The sequence below is a fragment of the Oreochromis niloticus genome, linkage group LG14 (assembly GCF_001858045.2).
Source record: "Oreochromis niloticus isolate F11D_XX linkage group LG14, O_niloticus_UMD_NMBU, whole genome shotgun sequence".
In the NCBI taxonomy this organism is placed as follows: Eukaryota; Metazoa; Chordata; class Actinopteri; order Cichliformes; family Cichlidae; genus Oreochromis; species Oreochromis niloticus.
The window spans coordinates 24,841,555-24,861,579 of record NC_031979.2 but is presented as its reverse complement, the minus strand read 5'-3'; the positions used below and the strand labels follow the sequence as shown (position 1 = coordinate 24,861,579).

The window sequence follows — 20,025 nt, the reverse complement described above, 5'->3', positions numbered from 1 at the left end:
AACCACCAACGCACCGACGTCTGAGGGCATCAGCCACTGGCAGGTCGTGTTGTGAAGGGAGATAGGCCTCCATACCTTGGAGAGCCTGAGATGTTCCCAGAGAGGTGGAGTCTAAGACCCGACCTGACATATAGAAACAGATGAACAGGCGCACACAGACACATACGTGCATTCCCACCCCCATATACAAATAAACAAATACTCAGCCCTCACCCAACGTGGAGACAGACACAAATAGACACTGTACACACAATCACACTCCCCAAACATACTCTATATCCCAGGTCCAGGTACCCTCACCCCCAGAGGGGCAAACCGTACCTAGACCCAGGAGATATAACCCTTTTCCCTGGGGTGGAGGCAAGCAGTCCGCCCCCTTATCTGCAGTAGCAGGGAGGCCCCGCATCCCAGACCCCAATCTGACGGCCAACACAACCTCCCAGCCCCCCGCCCCGACGGTTAACAGAGAACGGGGGTGAGTGAAGACCCCAAACTACCCCCAGGTTAGGCCCTCCAGGGAAAACGTCCCTAGGGAATCCTCAGCTGCCCTAAGCCAGTTTCTACCCCCATATCAACCACAATAGCGAAGGCAGGACCAAACCATGACCCACCACCCCCACTAGGTGATGAAGCCGATCAAAGGAGCCCAGAGGGATTGATCAAATGTGGTGGCAGAGGCTGTATCAAGACTAATGTGATCTATTAGATGGTTTTTATATTGGTTAGAATTAAGATTATTTTTATTTTTCCAGTTAATGAGGACCATTTTCTTGGCAATGCAAAAGGCCATAAAAACAATGTGGGCTGTGTTTATTTCTGTAGTGACCTCATCCAAGTTGCCCAGCAAACACACTAAAGGGGAGGCTGGAATATTAAATTTCAGACACTTTCATAAGTCTTCACATGTCCCGTGCCAAAACTTTTGAACTGGTGGACAGAACCAAAGAGCGTGGATGTATTGTTCGGTGTATTGCCTTGACAGTGTGACCAGTTGTTAGAAGACGCAAAGCCCATCCTGAACATCCAATGACCGGTATAGTGCACTCTAGGTAGTATTTCGTATTGTATTAATTGCAAATTGGGATTTCTGATCCATTTAAAGGTTTTTAAGCATATCTGAGACCAAAAGTTTTGGTCTAAGCTGATCGATAAATCCACTTCCCATTTTTCAATAGGAAGAGATATTGATTCATCTATTTTAGAAAGTGTTATGTATATTTTAGACAATAATTTGGGGGGTCTTAGAGTAAAAACTTTAACCACACTTTGTGGTCTTTGTAATTCAGCTTCACTAGGCTTAAATTTGTTTTTTACTATGGATTTAATTTGTTGATATTCCAAAAATCTTTTCTTGTTGATCCCATATTGTATAACTAGTGTGTAAAAAGAAATACAGTCTGTTCCTTCCAGTATATGTTCCAAGTATTTAATTCCTGTATAACTCCAATCTGGGAAGTTGATCATATTATTGTTTTGTAATATGTCCGGATTGTTCCAGATAGGTGTACATTTGCAAGGGATTAATGAAGACAAGTTTCATTTTTAGAAGCTCCCACCATGCTGTTAGAGAAGAGCTGATGTTGATGCTTTTAAAGCATTCATGTCGTTTGATGTTTGAGCTGATAAATGGTAGGTCTGAAATTTCTAGATTATTAGATAGTGCCTGTTCTACATCTATCCAGGGTTTATCTAAGAAGGTGTGTTTTAACCATCTTGAGATGAATTGAAGCCTGTTGGCTAAAGAGTAGTGATTGAAGTTAGGCAGATCTAGTCCTACTTTATCCTTGGTCCTTTGTAATGTTTTTAAGCTGATACGCGGGGGTTTCTCTTTAATTTAGACATATACTAGTCTAGAAATCTGAACCAATCTTGTGATGGCTTACTCGGGATCATTGAAAATAAATAGCTTATTTTTGGCAAGATCATCATTTTTATAGCGGCGACCCTTCCCATGAGTGATATGGGTAGAGATTTCCATCTAGCCAGATTGCCTTCTACTGTCTTTAAAAGTGGGATGTGGTTTAATTTAGTTAATTCTGCAAGCTTAGGAGAGATATTGATACCTAAATATTTAATATTTCCAGATTACAGTGGGGTAGATGAAGAATTATGGACAGAGCAATTAATTGGAAGAACTGTAGATTTTGACCAGTTAATTGAATAATCTGAGACTCTTGAGAAAGAGTTTATCAACGCAATTACCCCAGAGAGACTGGTTTTTGAGTTTTGGAGAAAAAGCAACACATCATCTGCATAAAGGCTAATTTTATGTTCTACATTCTTACACTTTATGCCCTTAATTGTTGTAGCCTGTCTAATTGCTGCTGCTAGTGGCTCAATAAAAATTGTAAACAATGAAGGGGAGAGTGGGCATCCCTGCCTTGTGCCCCTCTGGAGACAGAAGCTGGAGGTATTTGGTCATTTGTTCTTACACAAGCTGTTGGGGAATTATATAATAATTTTAACCAGCTTATGAAAGAGTTTCCAAAACCAAATTTGTGTAAGGTTGCAAATAGAAATTTCCAGTTAACTCTGTCAAACACCTTTTCTGCATCAAGAGACAATATTATGGTTTCAGTGTTTTTACTGCATGAGTAGTCTTTTAAATTAAATAATCTACGCGTATTTGTTGATGAGTGCCTGCCTTTTATGAAACCAGTTTGGTCAGGATGAATTAAAAGGGGGGTTATTTTCTCTAATCTCATTGAGCGAGCTTTGCAGATTATTTTGAGGTCTATATTTATAAGGGATATTGCACGATAGCTTGAGGGAAATATAGGGTCTTTGCCTGGTTTTAGTAAGAGACTAATATTTGCAGTATTCATATTTGGTGGTAATCTGCCATTTTCCTTGATTTCCTGTAGCATTCTGTAAAAAATTGTTGCCAGGGTTGTCCAGAATTCCTGCTTATTAAGCAGAAAATGCCAAAGGTGTTTCCTGGTGGTCATCACTATTTTTTTAAGTTTGGTTATTCATTTGTTATTAAATAGAAATAGGCAGTTTTGCATTTTGCAGCTCTGTTTCCTGCTTATTACACAGACTTTTTCACAAGTAATTGAGTGGTAGTAACTTAGAAATTGCCACATTATTACATATTTGTTTCTGCGTTGTTTCGCTAGTCCAATAACATTAATTTTAGTTCAATATTTCTTAACTATAACCACTGTTGCAACCATGATATTACTTTGATGATAAGTGGTTATAACATTATAACCAAGATGTCATAGAAAGTGCAGGCATGTATACTAATCTGTGGCAATGAGTTAAATATTTTCAAATATTTCAATCAGGCAATCTAGATGGAGATTATCTCTGCATAAAAGCATTCATCAAAATGATTAAATAGCTCTCGTATGGTCTTGCTTTGCAATGCACCAAAGTTAAAATGAAATATCACCACACCTGTAATGTTGCTGATTTCTCCCTCTGCACATCTTATACAGTCATAGCAGCAAACAGGCCTTCCTTTCTGGAGAACCTTGCGTGTTCCTGGGGGACATTTCTCACTGCAAACTGACACAGGCACCTGCATGATCAAGAACATTTAACTGTGAGTAGACATTGACAAAAACAATGTCTCTATGATGTTCTCAGTCAAAAAAAACCTCTTAACATTGAAGCATCAAAACCAAAATAAACAAATTAAGTACCTATGTTTAAAATTAAAAAAATAGACCAAAAGCATAAAAACACTGAAATTGTATGATAGCTTACCTGCTTTGAGTTTCTTGCCCAAATTAAAGACTTGTTTTGCAGATTTAGCTGTTTTTCTGGAACTAATGATGGATCATAAAGACCAACTGTGACAAACTCCATAATGCCATTTTCTCGTGGCTGCCAGTTTATAATTTCATACTTTGCTGCTGGATCTCCATTCTCATTAAAGTAAACCTCATCTCCTTCCTTTGTTGTGAAATGGATCTTTCGTATGTGTTGCAGAACCTAAGAAATATGTTATGACTCAATTCATTGCATGGCAAAGATTTTGCACACCTACTGACTGAAGAATACAAAAGAACTGGAAAATGAAGTTTTTGTAAATATTTTTAACTAAAAGATCTTTTCAATAATGTATCTTAATGTGAACACTGTGATGTAAATTAGTAAAAAAGCTCACCATGAATGGATCTAGCTGCACACTTTTGTTACATGTTTTATTACAGCTGAGGATGTTGTGAAGTGCATGGGCCACTGCATACACTCCTTTGTAGACATTGTTAAAGAGAGGCATGAGAGACATGTCAATGAAGCTATTTTGAACTCCAGTCACATCTTCGTGTCCAGTACACTCTCTCTGAATGTCTGATGATGGCGTTGACTGCGTAAATTTACAGTTAAATAATGTCTCCCAGAACTCAATAAACAGTTCATTATTTGATGAATTCAGTGGCTTCTCATTCAGTATAAACTCTCTCAGGCCAGTGACATGTGCTTTGGGAATGGAAAGACCAATGGAACCATCCAGTATGTGATGTATATCCATTTCTGCAGTTTGTGAATCAAATATCCAAGTCTCACTGCCTACCCACTGATAACCAGACAAGTTATGGTATGAAAACTCATGTATCAGCACATGAAAATCTGCACGGGCAAGGAATGTAACAATAACTTTGGAGGTTGAAGCCTTTATAATGTCAATTATCCTTTGTATTTTGGCAGATGGATCTGTTCTAAAGAAAGGTACCGAATACTCCAGACAGATGCCCAGTTGCTGTGCAGTTTCAGTGAATGTGGCCATGCCTTTATTTCCATAATCATCATTGGATCTGATAGCTCCAACCCAAGTCCATCCAAAATGCTTGACCAAATGTGCCAGGGCTCTGCTCTGGTAGTAGTCACTGGGTATTGTTCTGAGGAAGGATGGGTACTTGGTTTTGTCACTGAGACAAGCACATGTGGCAAAGTAGCTGATCTAGAATTAAAAATGAAAACCTTATATATGAAAAAGACAGACGATGAGGAAAGATGAAACTATTAAAAATAAAATATTCAAATATTTTATTTTAAAACATTTGAATATTTATATTTGAATATTTCATTTTAAAATAAAATATTCAAATATTTTATTTTTAGCATCTGTGAAGCATAGATACAAACATAGCAATTCTACTTAGTACTGGTACATAAAATGTACCAGGCAAAGCTTTGATCTAAGAAAATAAAATATTTTTTAAAAGTATTCAAAGATTTAAAAAAAAAAGATTAGATATGTAAAATACCCACCACTGGTATAAAAAAAGGTCCGGTGACAGTAGATACTGCTATGCTTTTAGAAGAAGAGGTCGCTCCTATAATGGCCTGCACATGTGCAGGTCTGGTACATGGTGCCTTTGACGGTACAGACACAATTTCATTACCATTAGCTAAAGCCAGTGTAGCTCCAATGCTTCTGGCATCAGATCCACAAATGTCATAGATTTTATAGCCCACAGAGATTCCTGGTAGTAGGTCTGTACTGTTATTAATTTCCTCAATGGCAAAAAGCATAGCCTGGGCAAACTGCAAATCTCTGAAATTTAAACTTAATTGAGACAATTATGAATAATTTGCATTGCATTGTGTTCCTTAAAACAGACACAAATATTTATGGATAAATGTTTACATAGAAACAAAAGCATTTCTCATGAAAACATTTATGATAAGATATCCTTTATTAGTCCCAGACGTGGGAAATTTGTTTTGTTACAACAGAAAATGGACAGCGCAAAGTTATGTAGAAATATTAGAAAAACACTGACGAAAGGAATTTAAACAACTGAGAAAATCAAAATGTATTTTACTCTTCTTTTGATTCCAAACAGATTCCCTAGATGTAAATGGATTTGTAGTGTGTCATTTACCTGGTACATTGTAGTGGCAGAGGTTTGTTCATGTAGGAATCTTTTCTGTCTTTCCAGCCTGTGTGAAAGGAGAACACCCCACCCAGTATAATATCTCCATCTTTAAATAGCAGCAGGTTCTCAGGATCTCCTCTACGCCTGCACACTGGCTCCTCAGCATGAGAGGCAGATGCCACTAACAGCAGTTGCAGAAGTGCCCATCCTTTTTCTGGCCATCTTTGTGTTGATGTCATTTCTTAAGCTAAAACCTTAGTAGCATTAAAGTACTGCAATGACGATGATGTACTCATACTGGTATTTATACCTTTTGGTGCGGCATAAATAAAAATCGAATAAAGAGAGTTTATTCCCAGTAGATGTACAGATTCAACAAAATGAGGGAGACACTCAAATTTGCCATTTAATGTGGGTTCATATATGTAAAATAAGGATATACACAGGTTCATTTAAATATGAATTAACAATGCAAAGCACAATTCATTACAAATGAATATGTAGAAAAAATATTTTTCCAATACAGTACTTTTACAGAGTACTTTTTTACAGCACTCTTAGAGTTTTATGCAACAAGTTACAGTCATCCATTCACTGACACTTTCACATCTGTGACGCATAGACGTGATATTAAGATATGTCATCAGTCTGATACTAATTCAGTCTTATGTTTACATGACATGCTAAGGAAAATTTACACCATTGAACCCTACTCTAAGAAAGTGTCATGGATTTAACAATGTTTTTGAAGTGTGGTTTAAGAAATAAGAGTTTAAAGATTTTACAGCATGTGTGGCACCATCTTGAATCAGTACAGAACCTGATGTCACTTGGCTGGTTGTTTGGTGTTACACCTTTTGCTCGTTCACTGAAATGGGGTAATCCACCTGTGGGCCCTAATGCTTGGGTTTGTAGATCACTTTGTAAATGACAGTTGTGTGGATAAGTACTTGCTTGAGTCAGTTCCATCAGTGGTTCAACAGACCCACAAGTTGAAGCTGACACTGTCCCCTCTGTGTTTGCCGTTGAGTCATGTCATGTAGGACATGCAGATGTCCTTAACATTCAGTGAGTAACCAAGCACTTCCAACCAGTTTACACCAGTGTGGGGGTCAGTACTCAAGAACAGTAATGTATTGCGCATTATGTGTTACATTTAAGTAAAACAGTATGTTACACACTCCTAGGCTAAAGTTATTTGTTATATTACTCAATACTTTCTGGTTACTCTGTAAAATGACCAGTTATGCTTTTGGATGAGTAGCATTTTATCGCATAAAATATTGCTGATTGCATCCTATGGACATCTGCTCTGCCAGCTTGGTCTGTATACTGATCTAGTGAGGAAAAATCTAATCTGGCTTTAGCCTGTTGGTCCGGTGAACCACTGGTTCAACTTGGGAGACAGATTCCATTCAGCATCAGCAACAATGTACCAGATGTGAGATGAAGAGCTAACACAGCACAAAGGCAACAGTATATGATCAGCAGTTTAGAGGTATTTTAGATTTTCAACACCAACAGAATTTTTTTTATTCACTGTAAAAAATTTTTACACTAAGAACTCATGTTCTAAAGTACCATATATTATATTTTGTTGTAATTCTATACCAAAGAAGAGCTTGACTGTTATTGCTGTTACCAATATGTTAAGAGAAAAAAGAAAAACTTTCCTGATTTCATTTTCTGTGTATCTGTGTGCAGTGTTGGGGAGTAACGGAATACATGTACCGCCGTTACGTATTTAGAATACAAAATATGAGTAACTGTATTCCGTTACAGTTACCGTTTAAAAAGGTGGTATTCAGAATACAGTTACTTTGTTGAAATAAATGGATTACACGGCGGTACTTCCCTGTTTCATATTGTCGCGGGTCAGGACTGTTTGGGTTTGTTTGACAGCTACGTAATGTTGTTCCAGGCGGCAGCGTTACGGTTGCCATGGTTACAGGGCGACGCGCTCTCTCTCTGCGTGTTTCCTGGGTGAGAGAGCGCTTTGTTGTTGTTGTTGTTGTGCTAAGCTAAAAGGCAGAATGCTACAGGCATGGCCCTAAAGAATGTAGCCTCATGGGCAGTGTAGTCCGTGCTGCAGCGAGAATGGACTACCATACCCGTTATGTGTCTGTGAGCGAGGGAGGGAGAGAAAGGAAAAGTCCGAGCTGTCACGGAGCAAAAACGGGAGCTGGAAGCATGTAAATATAATAATAACCACTGCAGCCAAGAAGAGTGCCTGACGAGCCCAGCTGTAAGTAAGCTATTAAGACTGAACTGTACACTGTGTTCGTATAAATAAGTTCCGTTGGAGCAGCCTTTCAACGCCTCTCTCTGTCTCTGGCAAGCAAAGTTGACCCAGACAACAAAGTAAAGCTAGTTTTCGGCTACCAGCCCGACACGGAACCCACCGTATTAGCCAGAGGTCCCTTTACTACGGTTCGGAGCCGCGGACCTTCAGTAACAGTAATAAATCACAGCAATAGTACATTCACGTAGTTGTAAACAGCACGATAATATATTAAGTAATCCAAAGTATTCAGAATACGTTACTCTCATTGAGTAACGTAACGGAATACGTTACAGAATACATTTTGGGGCATGTATTCAGTATTCTGTAATGGAATACATTTTAAAAGTAACCTTCCCAACACTGTCTGTGTGTAGCTGCTCTTTGAGCGGACTATAAATCCTTCTCTCAAAAATCAACAGTGCAACTTATAATCTGGTGCGCATTATGTATGAATTCTGGTTGTGCTTACTGACCTCGAACTGATTTTATGTGGTACACGGCGCTAAAAAATCTGTCAAAAATGTTTAAGTATGACTTTGATAAGTTACAAAGGCGCACCGGTTGATGGATTGTCGGAGCATTACGGCTACTGTAGTCAGGAACATCGCGGAGTAATCCGGGTCCAAACATCGCTTCAGGTCCCAAAGTCAAACGAACAATGCGGCATCACTGAGAGTTAAAAACTGTCTAAATTCTTTCATCTTTAATAAAATGATCCGTGTTGCTGTTTTACCAGGTGTAACAATTAATTTTAACATCCAGGCATCCATGAAAACAGAATTTATTAAATTTAACAGAGTTAGAAGTTAGAAGGAATTTAGCTCGCTAGTTTCCATCTAAACATGATATTCCATGGTCTGAGATTTGTGAAAAAATTAAAATGTACAGCTCTGCTATCACTTCCAACATAAATGTACAGAAAACTAAACAGCAGTGACGTTTGTAGGGTTAATGAAGTTGGACTAGCTGGTTTATAATGATGTGCTACGTGATCGCTAGTGACACAGTTATGTTAGCATAACATTAGAACAGTGAAGCTGGAGGATGAATGCTAACTGTTTTCCACTCAATAAAAGTTAACATGAAGGTTCCTGATGGTTAGGGACAAATGCAATCGCATGACAGGATGCTGAAAACAGACCAAACTTCTGTCACGAGAACAACTCAGATAACCCATCGACAATACGAGGCTAGTCATTAATATACTGTAACAACATGGGAATAGAGCAGCTGCGAGAGAATTCAACATTATTGAGTCAATGGTACGGAAGTGGAGGAAGCAAGAAGAATGACTTGAGTAAAGTTTGACTTATCTGACTGTTTTTTTGTTTTTTGTTTTTTTGCCTGTCCCGTTTGGATCTTTAGCCATCAGAATTGTTGTCTGAAGGCCAAGAAAGATGCCAAGCGGATATACTTTACCAATTGGATCATCATGGCCTTGCCATATTGGTCCATTTGTTTGACTAGATTTTTTGGTTGTTACAGACGGGACAGACATGACTGGGGGATAGGACAGGGAGAAAAAATGAAAGAAAGAGAGGGAGAGAAAGAAAAATAGAGGAGAGAAGAGATGGTGAGAAAGGGGGGAAGAGAGAAAAAAAAAAAAAAGAAAGAAAAACAAACAAAACACCTGGATAACCTGTATGGGGATAAGAAAAAACAGACGTGAAAACAAACAAAAAAGAGCAACATAATAAATACAACACCATCACAATAAACTAGCTAACAGTAGATAACAGCAGATACTAAATATTACATGTTATTGTGCAGTACGCAAGATCGACAGCGCACAATGTGCTTTGAGGTAGCAGCCAAGAAAGGTGTAGCTTGTGTTTGTGAAAACCCGTGTGTACACCTGTGTGCACACCTGTGCAGATCGGCACGCTTGTATTCAAAAGGTTTCTCCATGTAATGATCTGCTAGGGAGTGTGGGGAGCCATAGCCCCGTCCCCCAGGGCATGAAACAGGTATGGAGGAGATCCAGGCCCCAGACATCCAGAGGCCCCAGAATATGAGGACCCAAGAAGGACCACCGGGGGGCAACCGTGCCACCCTCCTGGGAAGAGCTGAGGAGAGCCCCAAACGAGAGGTCACCCAGCAGCCACGGAGCAGAGGCCCTCAGGCACCCCACCCCCGGAAGGGGCCCAGCCTGGCCACAGGCGCCAGGCCCCGCCAATCGGCCACCTGGAGTGAGTCGGTACATACATGAGCGCCCAGCCCCAGACACCAAGAACCACCAACACACCAACGTCTGAGGGCATCAGCCACTGGCAGGGAGTGTGAGGGGAGATAGGCCTCCATACCTTGGAGAGCCTGAGATGTTCCCAGAGAGTTGAAGTGTAAGACCCAAGCTGACATATAGACACAGACGAACAGGCGCACGGAGACACAAACGTGCATTCCCACCCCCATATACACAAACAAATACTCGGTGTAGCTGCCCACTTGGAATTACCACTCATAATGCAGAGAGCTTCGACTGATGCAACTTTATTCTCTCCTCTTTAAACCACCGACAACATGGCACCGTGAAAACTATAAAGATGCACAAACAAATGCCATTATAACATTTAAGTAGAAAGTGCAGAAATATTCACATTTTACTGTATAGAAAATTATTTTGATGAACTCAAATCGTGACATTGACATAAATCAATAGCTTTTAAACAATTTATGTTACAGCATTTATTAAAATGAATTAATGACAACCTTTCTGTCTCTTAAATACATAAACAATTATTTGCAATCATTAAACCAACCTCTTTCTGCTTCCAAGGGTGCTAATCATGCTGACCCTGCTAGCAACCTCCTCCATGCACATCTCTTAGCCAGTCTTTCCACACCACAAACAAATGACATGCATATACAAAAAAACCCCCAAAAAACGAATTCAACCACATTGTGTAAACTTTCCAAGCTATAGCATGTGACAGGTATATAAAATACATAGTTTTGCATGAGTATTTTCAAAAAATAAAGGTTTTTACTCACTCAGAAGCAAAGTGTTTGTGTTGTTTCACTGAGAACAGAACAGGAAGTCTGACACAATAAAAGAGGAAGTGCCAAGGTACTCTTCAAAATAAAAGTCCAAGTAAAGTGGCTTTACCGGCATTTACACTTGGCACTCACCCGACGTGGAGACAGACACAAATAGACACTGTACACACATTCACACTCCCGAAACATACTCTATATCCCAGGTCCGGGTACCCCTGCCCCCAGAGGGGCAAACCGTACCCGGACCCAGGAGATGTAACCCTTCTCTCTGGGGTGGAGGAAAGCAGACCGCCTCCTTATCTGCAGTAGCAGGGAGGCCCGGCATCCCAGACCCCAATCCGACGGCCAGCACCTCCTCCCAGCCCCCCAGCCCCGACAGTTAACAGAACGGGGGTGAGTGAAGACCCCAAACCTTCCTCCCCCCGCTCATATGTAGTGTTGCTGTGTGCTGTTCTAAAGTGCATTTAAAACACAGGAGGGCATGGTGCTTCTTGCCAGAGAGCAGCACGGCTCCTCCTGAAAACCCTCAGTGTCTACATGCATTTAAAATTGAGGATAGGGCACCAGCGCCAGAAGTGGGTTTGAATACACAGACCATCCTCTGGACGCTGTATAACGTGCCCACCCCCAAGGCTCTATATGTATGTGTTATGAGAGTATGAATAATGTGGATGTCTAGGTTGCAGAATAAAATTGAGGCACAGGCGGCCAGAAGGGAACAGAGGGGGAGTGCCTCCCCTGCACCCTGGTGACACACCTGCACCCCAAGCCCTGCGTGTGTGTGGGTGTGGTGGAGCAGGAAGAGGGAGGCAGCTGAGGATGGGGAGGGAAGAAAGGGAGGGGCAAGTGGCCCCTCCCTGGGCCAGCTCTCCCGCTGACCCCAGTAGGCACCCCCACACTCTGGAACCCACCAGGGCAAAGGGGCCCAGGCCCATCTGGACCGGGGCCCGCAGCAGCAGCACCACCCTGCCCCACAGAGTCCGGGGCAGCCCACCCGACCCCACAACAGAGAAAACTGCAACCACCCCATCATCCAGTCTTCTCCCAGACTACACAAGACAATAGACACCCAGGTTGAGTCATTCTCCACCTCTCCAATATCTCTCCCCCACCTGCAGAGTGAGCTCCTGTAGAGAGGAGACCTCCTGCAAAGATGTAACATCCTCCCCACCAGTTAGAGAGCCCTGCAGTTGGGCCGATGCACCAGAGGTCCCCCGCACCGGGGCTGAGCCCCCATGCACCCACCCGCCCACCACCCCGGCGACAGAACAACCAGGACCCAAGGCCCCAAGGCCCAGCCAGAGCCCCAGCTCGGGGGTGGAGCACACCCAGACCCTCAAGCCTCCACACCCGTCCCGGACCCACCCTGGGGCAGCCAGGCTACCAGGCCAGTAACCAGCATCCGCCAGCACAAACCCTCCCCCATCTCCGCTGTACGCAGCCACAAGGAAAACACTGTCTAAGAGCCACCAGAGCCCCTAACCAGGTCATGACCACAACCTCCGCATTAGGTCCTCCAGGGAAAACGTCCCTAGGGAATCCCCAGATGCCCTAAGGCCATCCCTATCCCCATATCAACCACAATAGCGAAGGCAGGACCAAACCATGAACCCCCACCCCCACTAGGTGATGAAGCCGATCAAAGGAGCCCAGAGGGATTGCTCAAATGTGATGGCAGAGGCTGTATCAAGACTAATGTGATCTATTAGATGGTTTTTATATTGGTTAGAATTAAGATTATTTTTATTTTTCCAGTTAATGAGGACCATTTTCTTGGCAATGCATAGGGCCATAAAAACAATATGCGCTGTGTTTATTTCTGTAGTGACCTCATCCAAGTTGGCCAGCAAGCACACTAAAGGGGAGGCTGTAATGTTACATTTAAGACACTTTGATAAGTCTTCACATATCTCATGCCAAAACTTCTGAACTGGTGGACAGAACCAAAGAGCATGGATATAATTGTCCGGTGTATTTTCTTGACAGCGTGAGCAGTTGTTAGAAGACGTATAGCCCATCTTGAACATCCTATGACCAGTACAGTGCACTCTAGGTAATATTTTGCATTGTATTAAGTGCAAATTGGGATTTGCACTTAATTGGGATTTCTGATCCATTGGAAGGTTTTTAAGCATATCTGAGACCAAAGGTTTTGGTCTAAGCTGATCGATAAATCCACTTCCCATTTTGCAATACAAAGGGATATTGATTCATCTATTTTAGAAAGTGTTCTGTATATTGTGTATATTGTGTAACTAGTCTGTCAAATGGAATAAATTCTGTTCATTCTAATATTTGTTCCAAGTATTTAATTACTTTACAACTCCAATCTTGAAAGTTGATCATATTATTGTTTTGTAGTATGTCCAGATTGTTCCAGATAGGTGTACGTTTGCATGGGATTAATGAAGACTCTGTTATTTTTAGAAACTCCCACCATGCTGTTAGAGAAGAGCTGATGTTGATGCTTTTAAAGCATTCATGTTGTTTGATGTTTGAGCTGAAAAACGGTAGGTCTGAAATTTCTAGATTATTACATAGTGCCTGTTCTACATCTATCCAGGGTTCATTTAAGAAGGTGTGTTTTAACCATCCAGAGATGAACTGAAGCCTGTTGGCTAAAAAGTAGTGATTGAAGTTAGGCAGATCTAGTCCTACTTTATCCTTGGTCCTTTGTAATGTTTTTAAGCTGATACGCGGGGGTTTCTCTTTAATTTTAACATATACTAGTCTAGAGATCTGAACCAATCTTGTGATGGCTTACTTGGGATCATTGAAAATAAATAGCTTATTTTTGGCAAATCCATCATTTTTATAGCGATGACCCTTCCCATGAGTGATATGGGTAGAGATTTCCATCTAGCGAGATCGCCTTCTATTGTCTTTAAAAGTGGGATGTGGTTTAATTTAGTTAATTCTGCAAATTTAGGAGAGATATTGATACCTAAATATTTAATATTTCCAGATTGTAGTTGGGTAGATGAAGGATTATGGAAGGAGCAATTAATCGGAAGAACTGTAGATTTTGACCAGTTAATTGAATAATCTGAGACTCTTGAGGAAGAGTTTATCAATGCAATTACCCCAGAGAGACTGGTTTTTGAGTTTTGGAGAAAAAGCAACACATCATCTGCATAAAGGCTAATTTTATGTTCTACATTCTTACATTTTATGCCCTTAATTGTTGTAGCCTGTCTAATTGCTGCTGCTAGTGGCTCAATAAAAATTGCAAACAGTGAAGGGGAGAGTGGGCATCCCTGCATTGTGCCCCTTAGGAGACAGAAGTTGGAGGTATTTGGTCATTTGTTCTTACACAAGCTGTTGGGGAATTATATAATAATTTTAACCAGCTTACGAAAGAGTTTCCAAAACCAAATTTGTGTAAAGTAGCAAATAAAAATTTCCAGTTAACTCTGTCAAACGCCTTTCCTGCATCAAGAGACAATATTATGGTTTCAATATTTTTACTGCACGAGTAGTCTATTAAATTAAGTAGTCTACATGTATTTGTTGATGAGTACCTACCTTTTATGAAACCAGTTTGGTCAGGATGAATTAAAAGGGGGGTTATTTTCTCTAATCTCTTTGAGAGAGCTTTGCAGATTATTTTGAGGTCTACATTAATAAGGGATATTGGACGATAGCTTGAAGGAAATACAGGGTCTTTTGCCTGGTTTTAGTAAGAGACTAATATTTGCAGAGTTCATATTTGGTGGTAGTCTGCCATTTTCTTTGATTTCCTGCAACATTCTGTGAAAAATTGGTGCCAGAATCGTCCAGAATTCTTTGTAAAATTCTGCTGGAAAGCCGTCTGGACCTGGAGCCTTATTATTGGGCATACTTATCAGGGCTTCCTGGAGTTCACCTGGCGTCAGTGGCGAATCCAGTGCCATTGCTTGGGTATCTAATAATTTTGGAAGAGTTACGTTGTCGAGAAATTGATCAATTTCGTTTTTAGATGGGTTTATTTGTGGTGTATATAAAGTTTCATAGAAATCCCTAAAAATTTTGTTTATTTTTTTAAGGTCATATATTGTGTTCCCAGATAAATCTTTAAGACCACATATGGTTGTTTTTTAACTGGTTAACTAGAAATTGTCCGGATTTGTTACCGTGTTCAAAATTTGGGAGGCGAAGTCTTTGTACTAAGAATTGTGTCTTTTTATTAATAATTTCATTTAATTCAAGTTTTGCTTTGCGTATTTGTTCAATATTTCTTGATCTTGGTGGGACACATAGGCTTTTTGTAAGGATTTGATGTTTTTTTCTAATTCCTGAATATTTTTGTTTTCTTCTTTCTTCTTATGTGATGAGAAAGAAAATATTTTACCTCTCATCACAGCTTTCCCTGCTTCCCAGAGGACAGATGCTGATGTTCCAGTAATGTCATTATAGCCTAAATATAGAGTCCATTCTTTTTTAAAGTATTTGATAAACTCTTCATCTTATCTGACTTATCTGACTGCTTTGTTTCGCTTAATGCGGTGCGCCTTACGTATGAAAACAGACCCGCTCATCGACAGTGCGCCTTACAGTCCGAAAAATACGGTACATGGACAACGCAATGCAACGATTGTCATCTTTTAGAATGTGCTGCACACTAAAATTCAACTATGGTTATACATAGAGTCTTCTTGAAAATGAGAACAAACAAGATAGAGAATAATAGATACTCTCACTGTTTTTATCTGCATTTGCAAGTTATTCAAATGAAAACCTTCCCGAGTTTCACAGAACAAAATAAATGCATGTCATGATGAATGTGTGAATGACTCAATAACCTTTAGCTATCAGTCACTTGGTATGTTTTTTTTGTTGTTGTTGTTGTTTAAGTAAGTTGCAAAGTAAGTAATGAAGACACATCAAAAAGGAGAAGTAGTTTCTATAAAGACAGTATCAGCTGGAGTGTATCCTACTGACAGCTTCTTTCTATTCTGACAGGATGGTGACCAACTAATTATGTAAAAATGATCAAATTAAAATCTCATTTTACCGCATTCATTTTTCAGAGTGAATTTGGTGCTTTCTTTCCCATCATGTATTTCTTTGTATTCTTCTCAGGTTTCATTAAGATTATATAACATTTGGGTATGAAGATGCAAATTAGCAGTCCAAAACTGGAAGCAAGTATAGCAAATATTTCTACAGCAACACTGAACTTCCCAGGGGAGCTGACATATGCTGGGACAAATGTAATCCATACTGCACAGAATATCAGCATGCTGAAAGTGATAAACTTGGCTTCGTTGAAATTGTCAGGTAGTTTTCGAGCTAAAAATGCAAAAATAAAACATAAAATAGCCAGAAGTCCTATATAACCAAGCACAGCCCAAAAGCCTACAGCTGAGCCTAGGGCACACTCCAATGTGATCTTGTCTTTAATTTCCTTAAAATTCTTAAATGGAAAAGGAGGAGAAGTTGTTAACCAAATGATACATATGTTCACTTGTATAAGCGTGAATGCCGTAACACAGAGTCTCTGCTGTGTCTGCCCAAACCATTTTTTAACATTACTACCTGGACGTGTAGCTCTGAAGGCCATTAAAACAACCATTGTTTTTCCCAGAAGACAAGAGATACAGAGGACAAAGGTGATGCCAAATGCTACATGTCGCAGCATACAGGACCAATCAGAGGGCTGACCGATGAATGTCAGAGAACACAGGAAGCACAGAATTAAGGAGAAGAGCAGCAGGAAGCTCAGTTCAGAGTTGTTTGCTCTCACAATAGGAGTTTTCCTATACTTGAAGAAAATTAGTATCACACCAATCGTCATGCATGACCCAAATAAAGATGCTGCCGTAAGAATTGCACCCATAATGTCTTCATATGACAGAAATACTGCTTCCTTCTTTATACAGGCATCTCTTCTTTCATTTGACCAAAACTCAGGTAGACATCTCACACAGGTGATAGAATCTGGAAATTAATATTGAAGCAGATGTTACTTTTACTCAGTAAAGTTGTTTATGCCTCTGCCATGATATATTCTACTGGTGCTTTAGAATTAGAGGTTGAAAAACAACATTATTATTGAATGACTACTACACTGTTTTGTGATCATCAGAGATTATCAATGTGGTACACTTTTCCCTAGCATTATAAAGGAATATGCATATAATTTTAAAATTTTTTCCTGAGAGCACACAGGCAAAAAGATACATAATTTTGCTGTTAGAAGATCAAACATGTCCCTTTCATTCTAACAAGAAAGAGGAGGAAGAGGAGGAAGAGGAGGAACCATCATGGACGAATAGGCCCCTGCACGGTATGTATGCTGGCAGATAGAGGAAGTGGCTGACATCCAGAAATCCTACCAGTCCAGGAAAAAGCTGGACTGAAAGACAGTACAGAGGCACTAATCATGGCAGCAGAGGAGCAAGCTTTGAGCACAAGATCTATAGAGGCTGGGGTCTATCACACCAGGCAAGACCCCATGTGCAGGCTGTGTAAAGATGCCCCTGTGACAATCCAGAACATAACAGCAGGATGCAAGCTGCTAGCTGGCAGGGCATACATGGAACACAATAACCAAGTGGCTAGTATAATATACAGAAACATCTGTGCTGAGTATGGCCTGCAAGTCCCAAGGTCAAAATGGGAGAAACCCCCTTGAGAATGACTTAATGAGAATGAGTTAAGATCCTGTGGGGCTTTCAGATACAGACGGACAAAATGGAGATGGCTAACCAACCTGGTAGACAAGCAGAGGAAGACGGCTGTAGTGATAGACATAGTGATACCGAATGACAGCGACATCAGGAAGAAGGAACGGTATGTGGCTGATTTCTCTGTGGCCTTTTTAACTCTGCTTTTTTTTTTTTTATCCTGATAGCACAGACACTAAATGTTATACACCCCACTTGGTTGATGATGTTGTTAATTCTATGTTGTCCACAGGACACAGTGGCCCCTGTAAAGTTGAAAACTCCCAGATCTTCATCTCAACCTTGGTTAAATGACTCTATACAAGCCTTACGACGTGTCTGTCGTCCATCTGAGAGGAAGTGGAAAAAAGACAAGCTTCAGGTATCCCTTGACACTCTACGTAAGAGCCGCTCTATATAGTAGGACTCTTTTAAGACAGCTAAAGCAGCTTTCCTGTCAGATATTATTATGACTAATAGCCATAATCCCCGAATCCTGTTCAAGATCTTTAACTCTGATCAATCCTTGTCCTGGAATGTTGGATTTAGCCTCCCCAGCTCTATGTGAGCAATTTTTAAATCATTTTACAAGAAAAATTTTATTGTTAAGGGCCTGACTTTTACACCCGTCTGTGGTGAATCCTCTTCCTACTTTAAGATGCCCCTCGACTTTTCATCAGTTTGAGCCAATCTCACTTTCCACCCTCAAGAGATTAATTGAGCAGCTGAGAAATTCAAATTCTGTACATGACATTCTCCCCTCCTGCATTATTAAGGATGGTTTTGATGTAATGGGGCCTTATATTCTATCTTTGATGAACCTATCATTACTGGTGGGCTGTCTCCCAACTGCTTTTAAACACACAATAGTGCAACCTGTTCTAAAAAAAACAGCCTTGACCAGAATGATCTTGCAAACTATAGACCGATCTCCAAACTCCCGTTCTTATCTTCTTTTAATTACTAACTCAGGTCGCCCCGCTGTTTTAATTTTATTTACCTCCTCTTTGTTGTGGTGTGCCCCAGGGGTCTGTGCTGGGCCCTTTGTTGTTGTTTTTGTACCTGCTACCTCTGGGCTCTATTTTTGATAAATATAAAATCTCTAACCTGACGACATTCAAATTTATTTTCAATTGACTGATGATTTGTCATCTTCACTGGAGTGCTTGTTAGATTGCATGAAAGAGGTCAAAGATTGGCTGTCGGCCACTTTTCTTATTTTGAATGAAAAGAAAACTGAGATCGTGGTGTTTGATAGTCATATCCGTCGGGACCAGTGAGCCGTTCTATTTGGCCCCCTTGCCAGCTCCCTCTCTGACACTGTAAGCAATCTAGGTGTTTTCCTGGACAGTTCATTTAAGCTCGATAAACAAGTGTCCTCCGTAGTCAAATCTGGCTTTTATCAATTGCACCAAATCACTAAAGCCAATTATTTTACACCGTGTAACGATCTTGAAAAACTTATCCACGCTTTTGTGACTTCCAGATTAGACTACTGCAGTTCCCTTTACTTTGTTCTTCAATCCGTCCACCTTCATAGACTTCAGCTTGTTCTGCTGCAGCTCGTCTCTTTGCCGACCTTCTTAGCTTGTATACTCCTAGTCAAGCCTTAAAATCATCTGGTCAAGTACTCTTGGTCCAACCTAGGTCCCGCCTGAAGACCAGGGGCAATCATGCTTTTGTCTCAGCTGCACCGAACCTCTGAAATAGTCTTTGTGTTACTATTCATGCCTCGGATTCTATTCAATCTTTCAAAACACGGTTGAAAACGTACCTATTTAATTTGGCATTCCCCACTAGCTAGTGCTCTTATCTCATCTATTTTAACTTTTTACTGCATTATTCCTGATTCTCCTAGATAATATTTTAGATTTTGAATTGACCCTATCTCTGAACTGAGGCGATCTATTTTATTTAGCCCACACTCCTGGTTTAATTAGTGCTTCCCATCTGTTAGTATTAGTACTGGTGCTTGTTTTTGTACTTTGTTAATGTTTTATATCAATGACTTATTCCATTATTGTGAAGCACTTTGGTCTACCTTTGGTTTTAAATGTGCTATAAATAAAATTGTATTGTATTGTATTGTATTGGAAGGAACACGAGAAGCTGGAGAAGTACCAAGGGATCAGAGAAGAGCTCGAAAAGATGTGGAGGGTGAAGGTAACAGTGATCCCAGTGGTAATCGGAGTGCTAGGTGCAGTGACTCCCAAGCTAGGTTAGTGGCTCCAGCAGATCCCAGGAACAACATCCGAGATCTCTG

At 40.4% G+C, this 20,025-nt stretch overlaps 2 protein-coding genes across 2 annotated transcripts in view; both read right to left on the bottom strand.

Annotated features, from left to right (window-relative positions):
• LOC100710817 (extracellular calcium-sensing receptor-like) overlaps window positions 1-20,025 on the bottom strand; it is a 31,174-nt gene that overhangs the window by 8,430 nt on the left and 2,719 nt on the right. The window contains exons 4-8 of the mRNA XM_025898437.1: window positions 5,841-5,898; window positions 5,224-5,521; window positions 4,118-4,912; window positions 3,715-3,942; window positions 3,403-3,526 (exon numbers count right to left, since the gene is read on the bottom strand). Of these exons, the coding sequence (XP_025754222.1) occupies window positions 3,403-3,526; window positions 3,715-3,942; window positions 4,118-4,912; window positions 5,224-5,521; window positions 5,841-5,898 (1,503 nt within the window). The remainder of the gene's footprint in view (window positions 1-3,402; window positions 3,527-3,714; window positions 3,943-4,117; window positions 4,913-5,223; window positions 5,522-5,840; window positions 5,899-20,025) is intronic.
• On the bottom strand, window positions 15,795-17,091 carry LOC100710546 (extracellular calcium-sensing receptor-like). Its single transcript, XM_025898439.1, has one exon. The coding sequence runs from the start codon at window positions 16,931-16,933 to the stop codon at window positions 16,121-16,123; it is 813 nt and encodes a 270-aa protein (XP_025754224.1). The 5' UTR covers window positions 16,934-17,091; the 3' UTR covers window positions 15,795-16,120.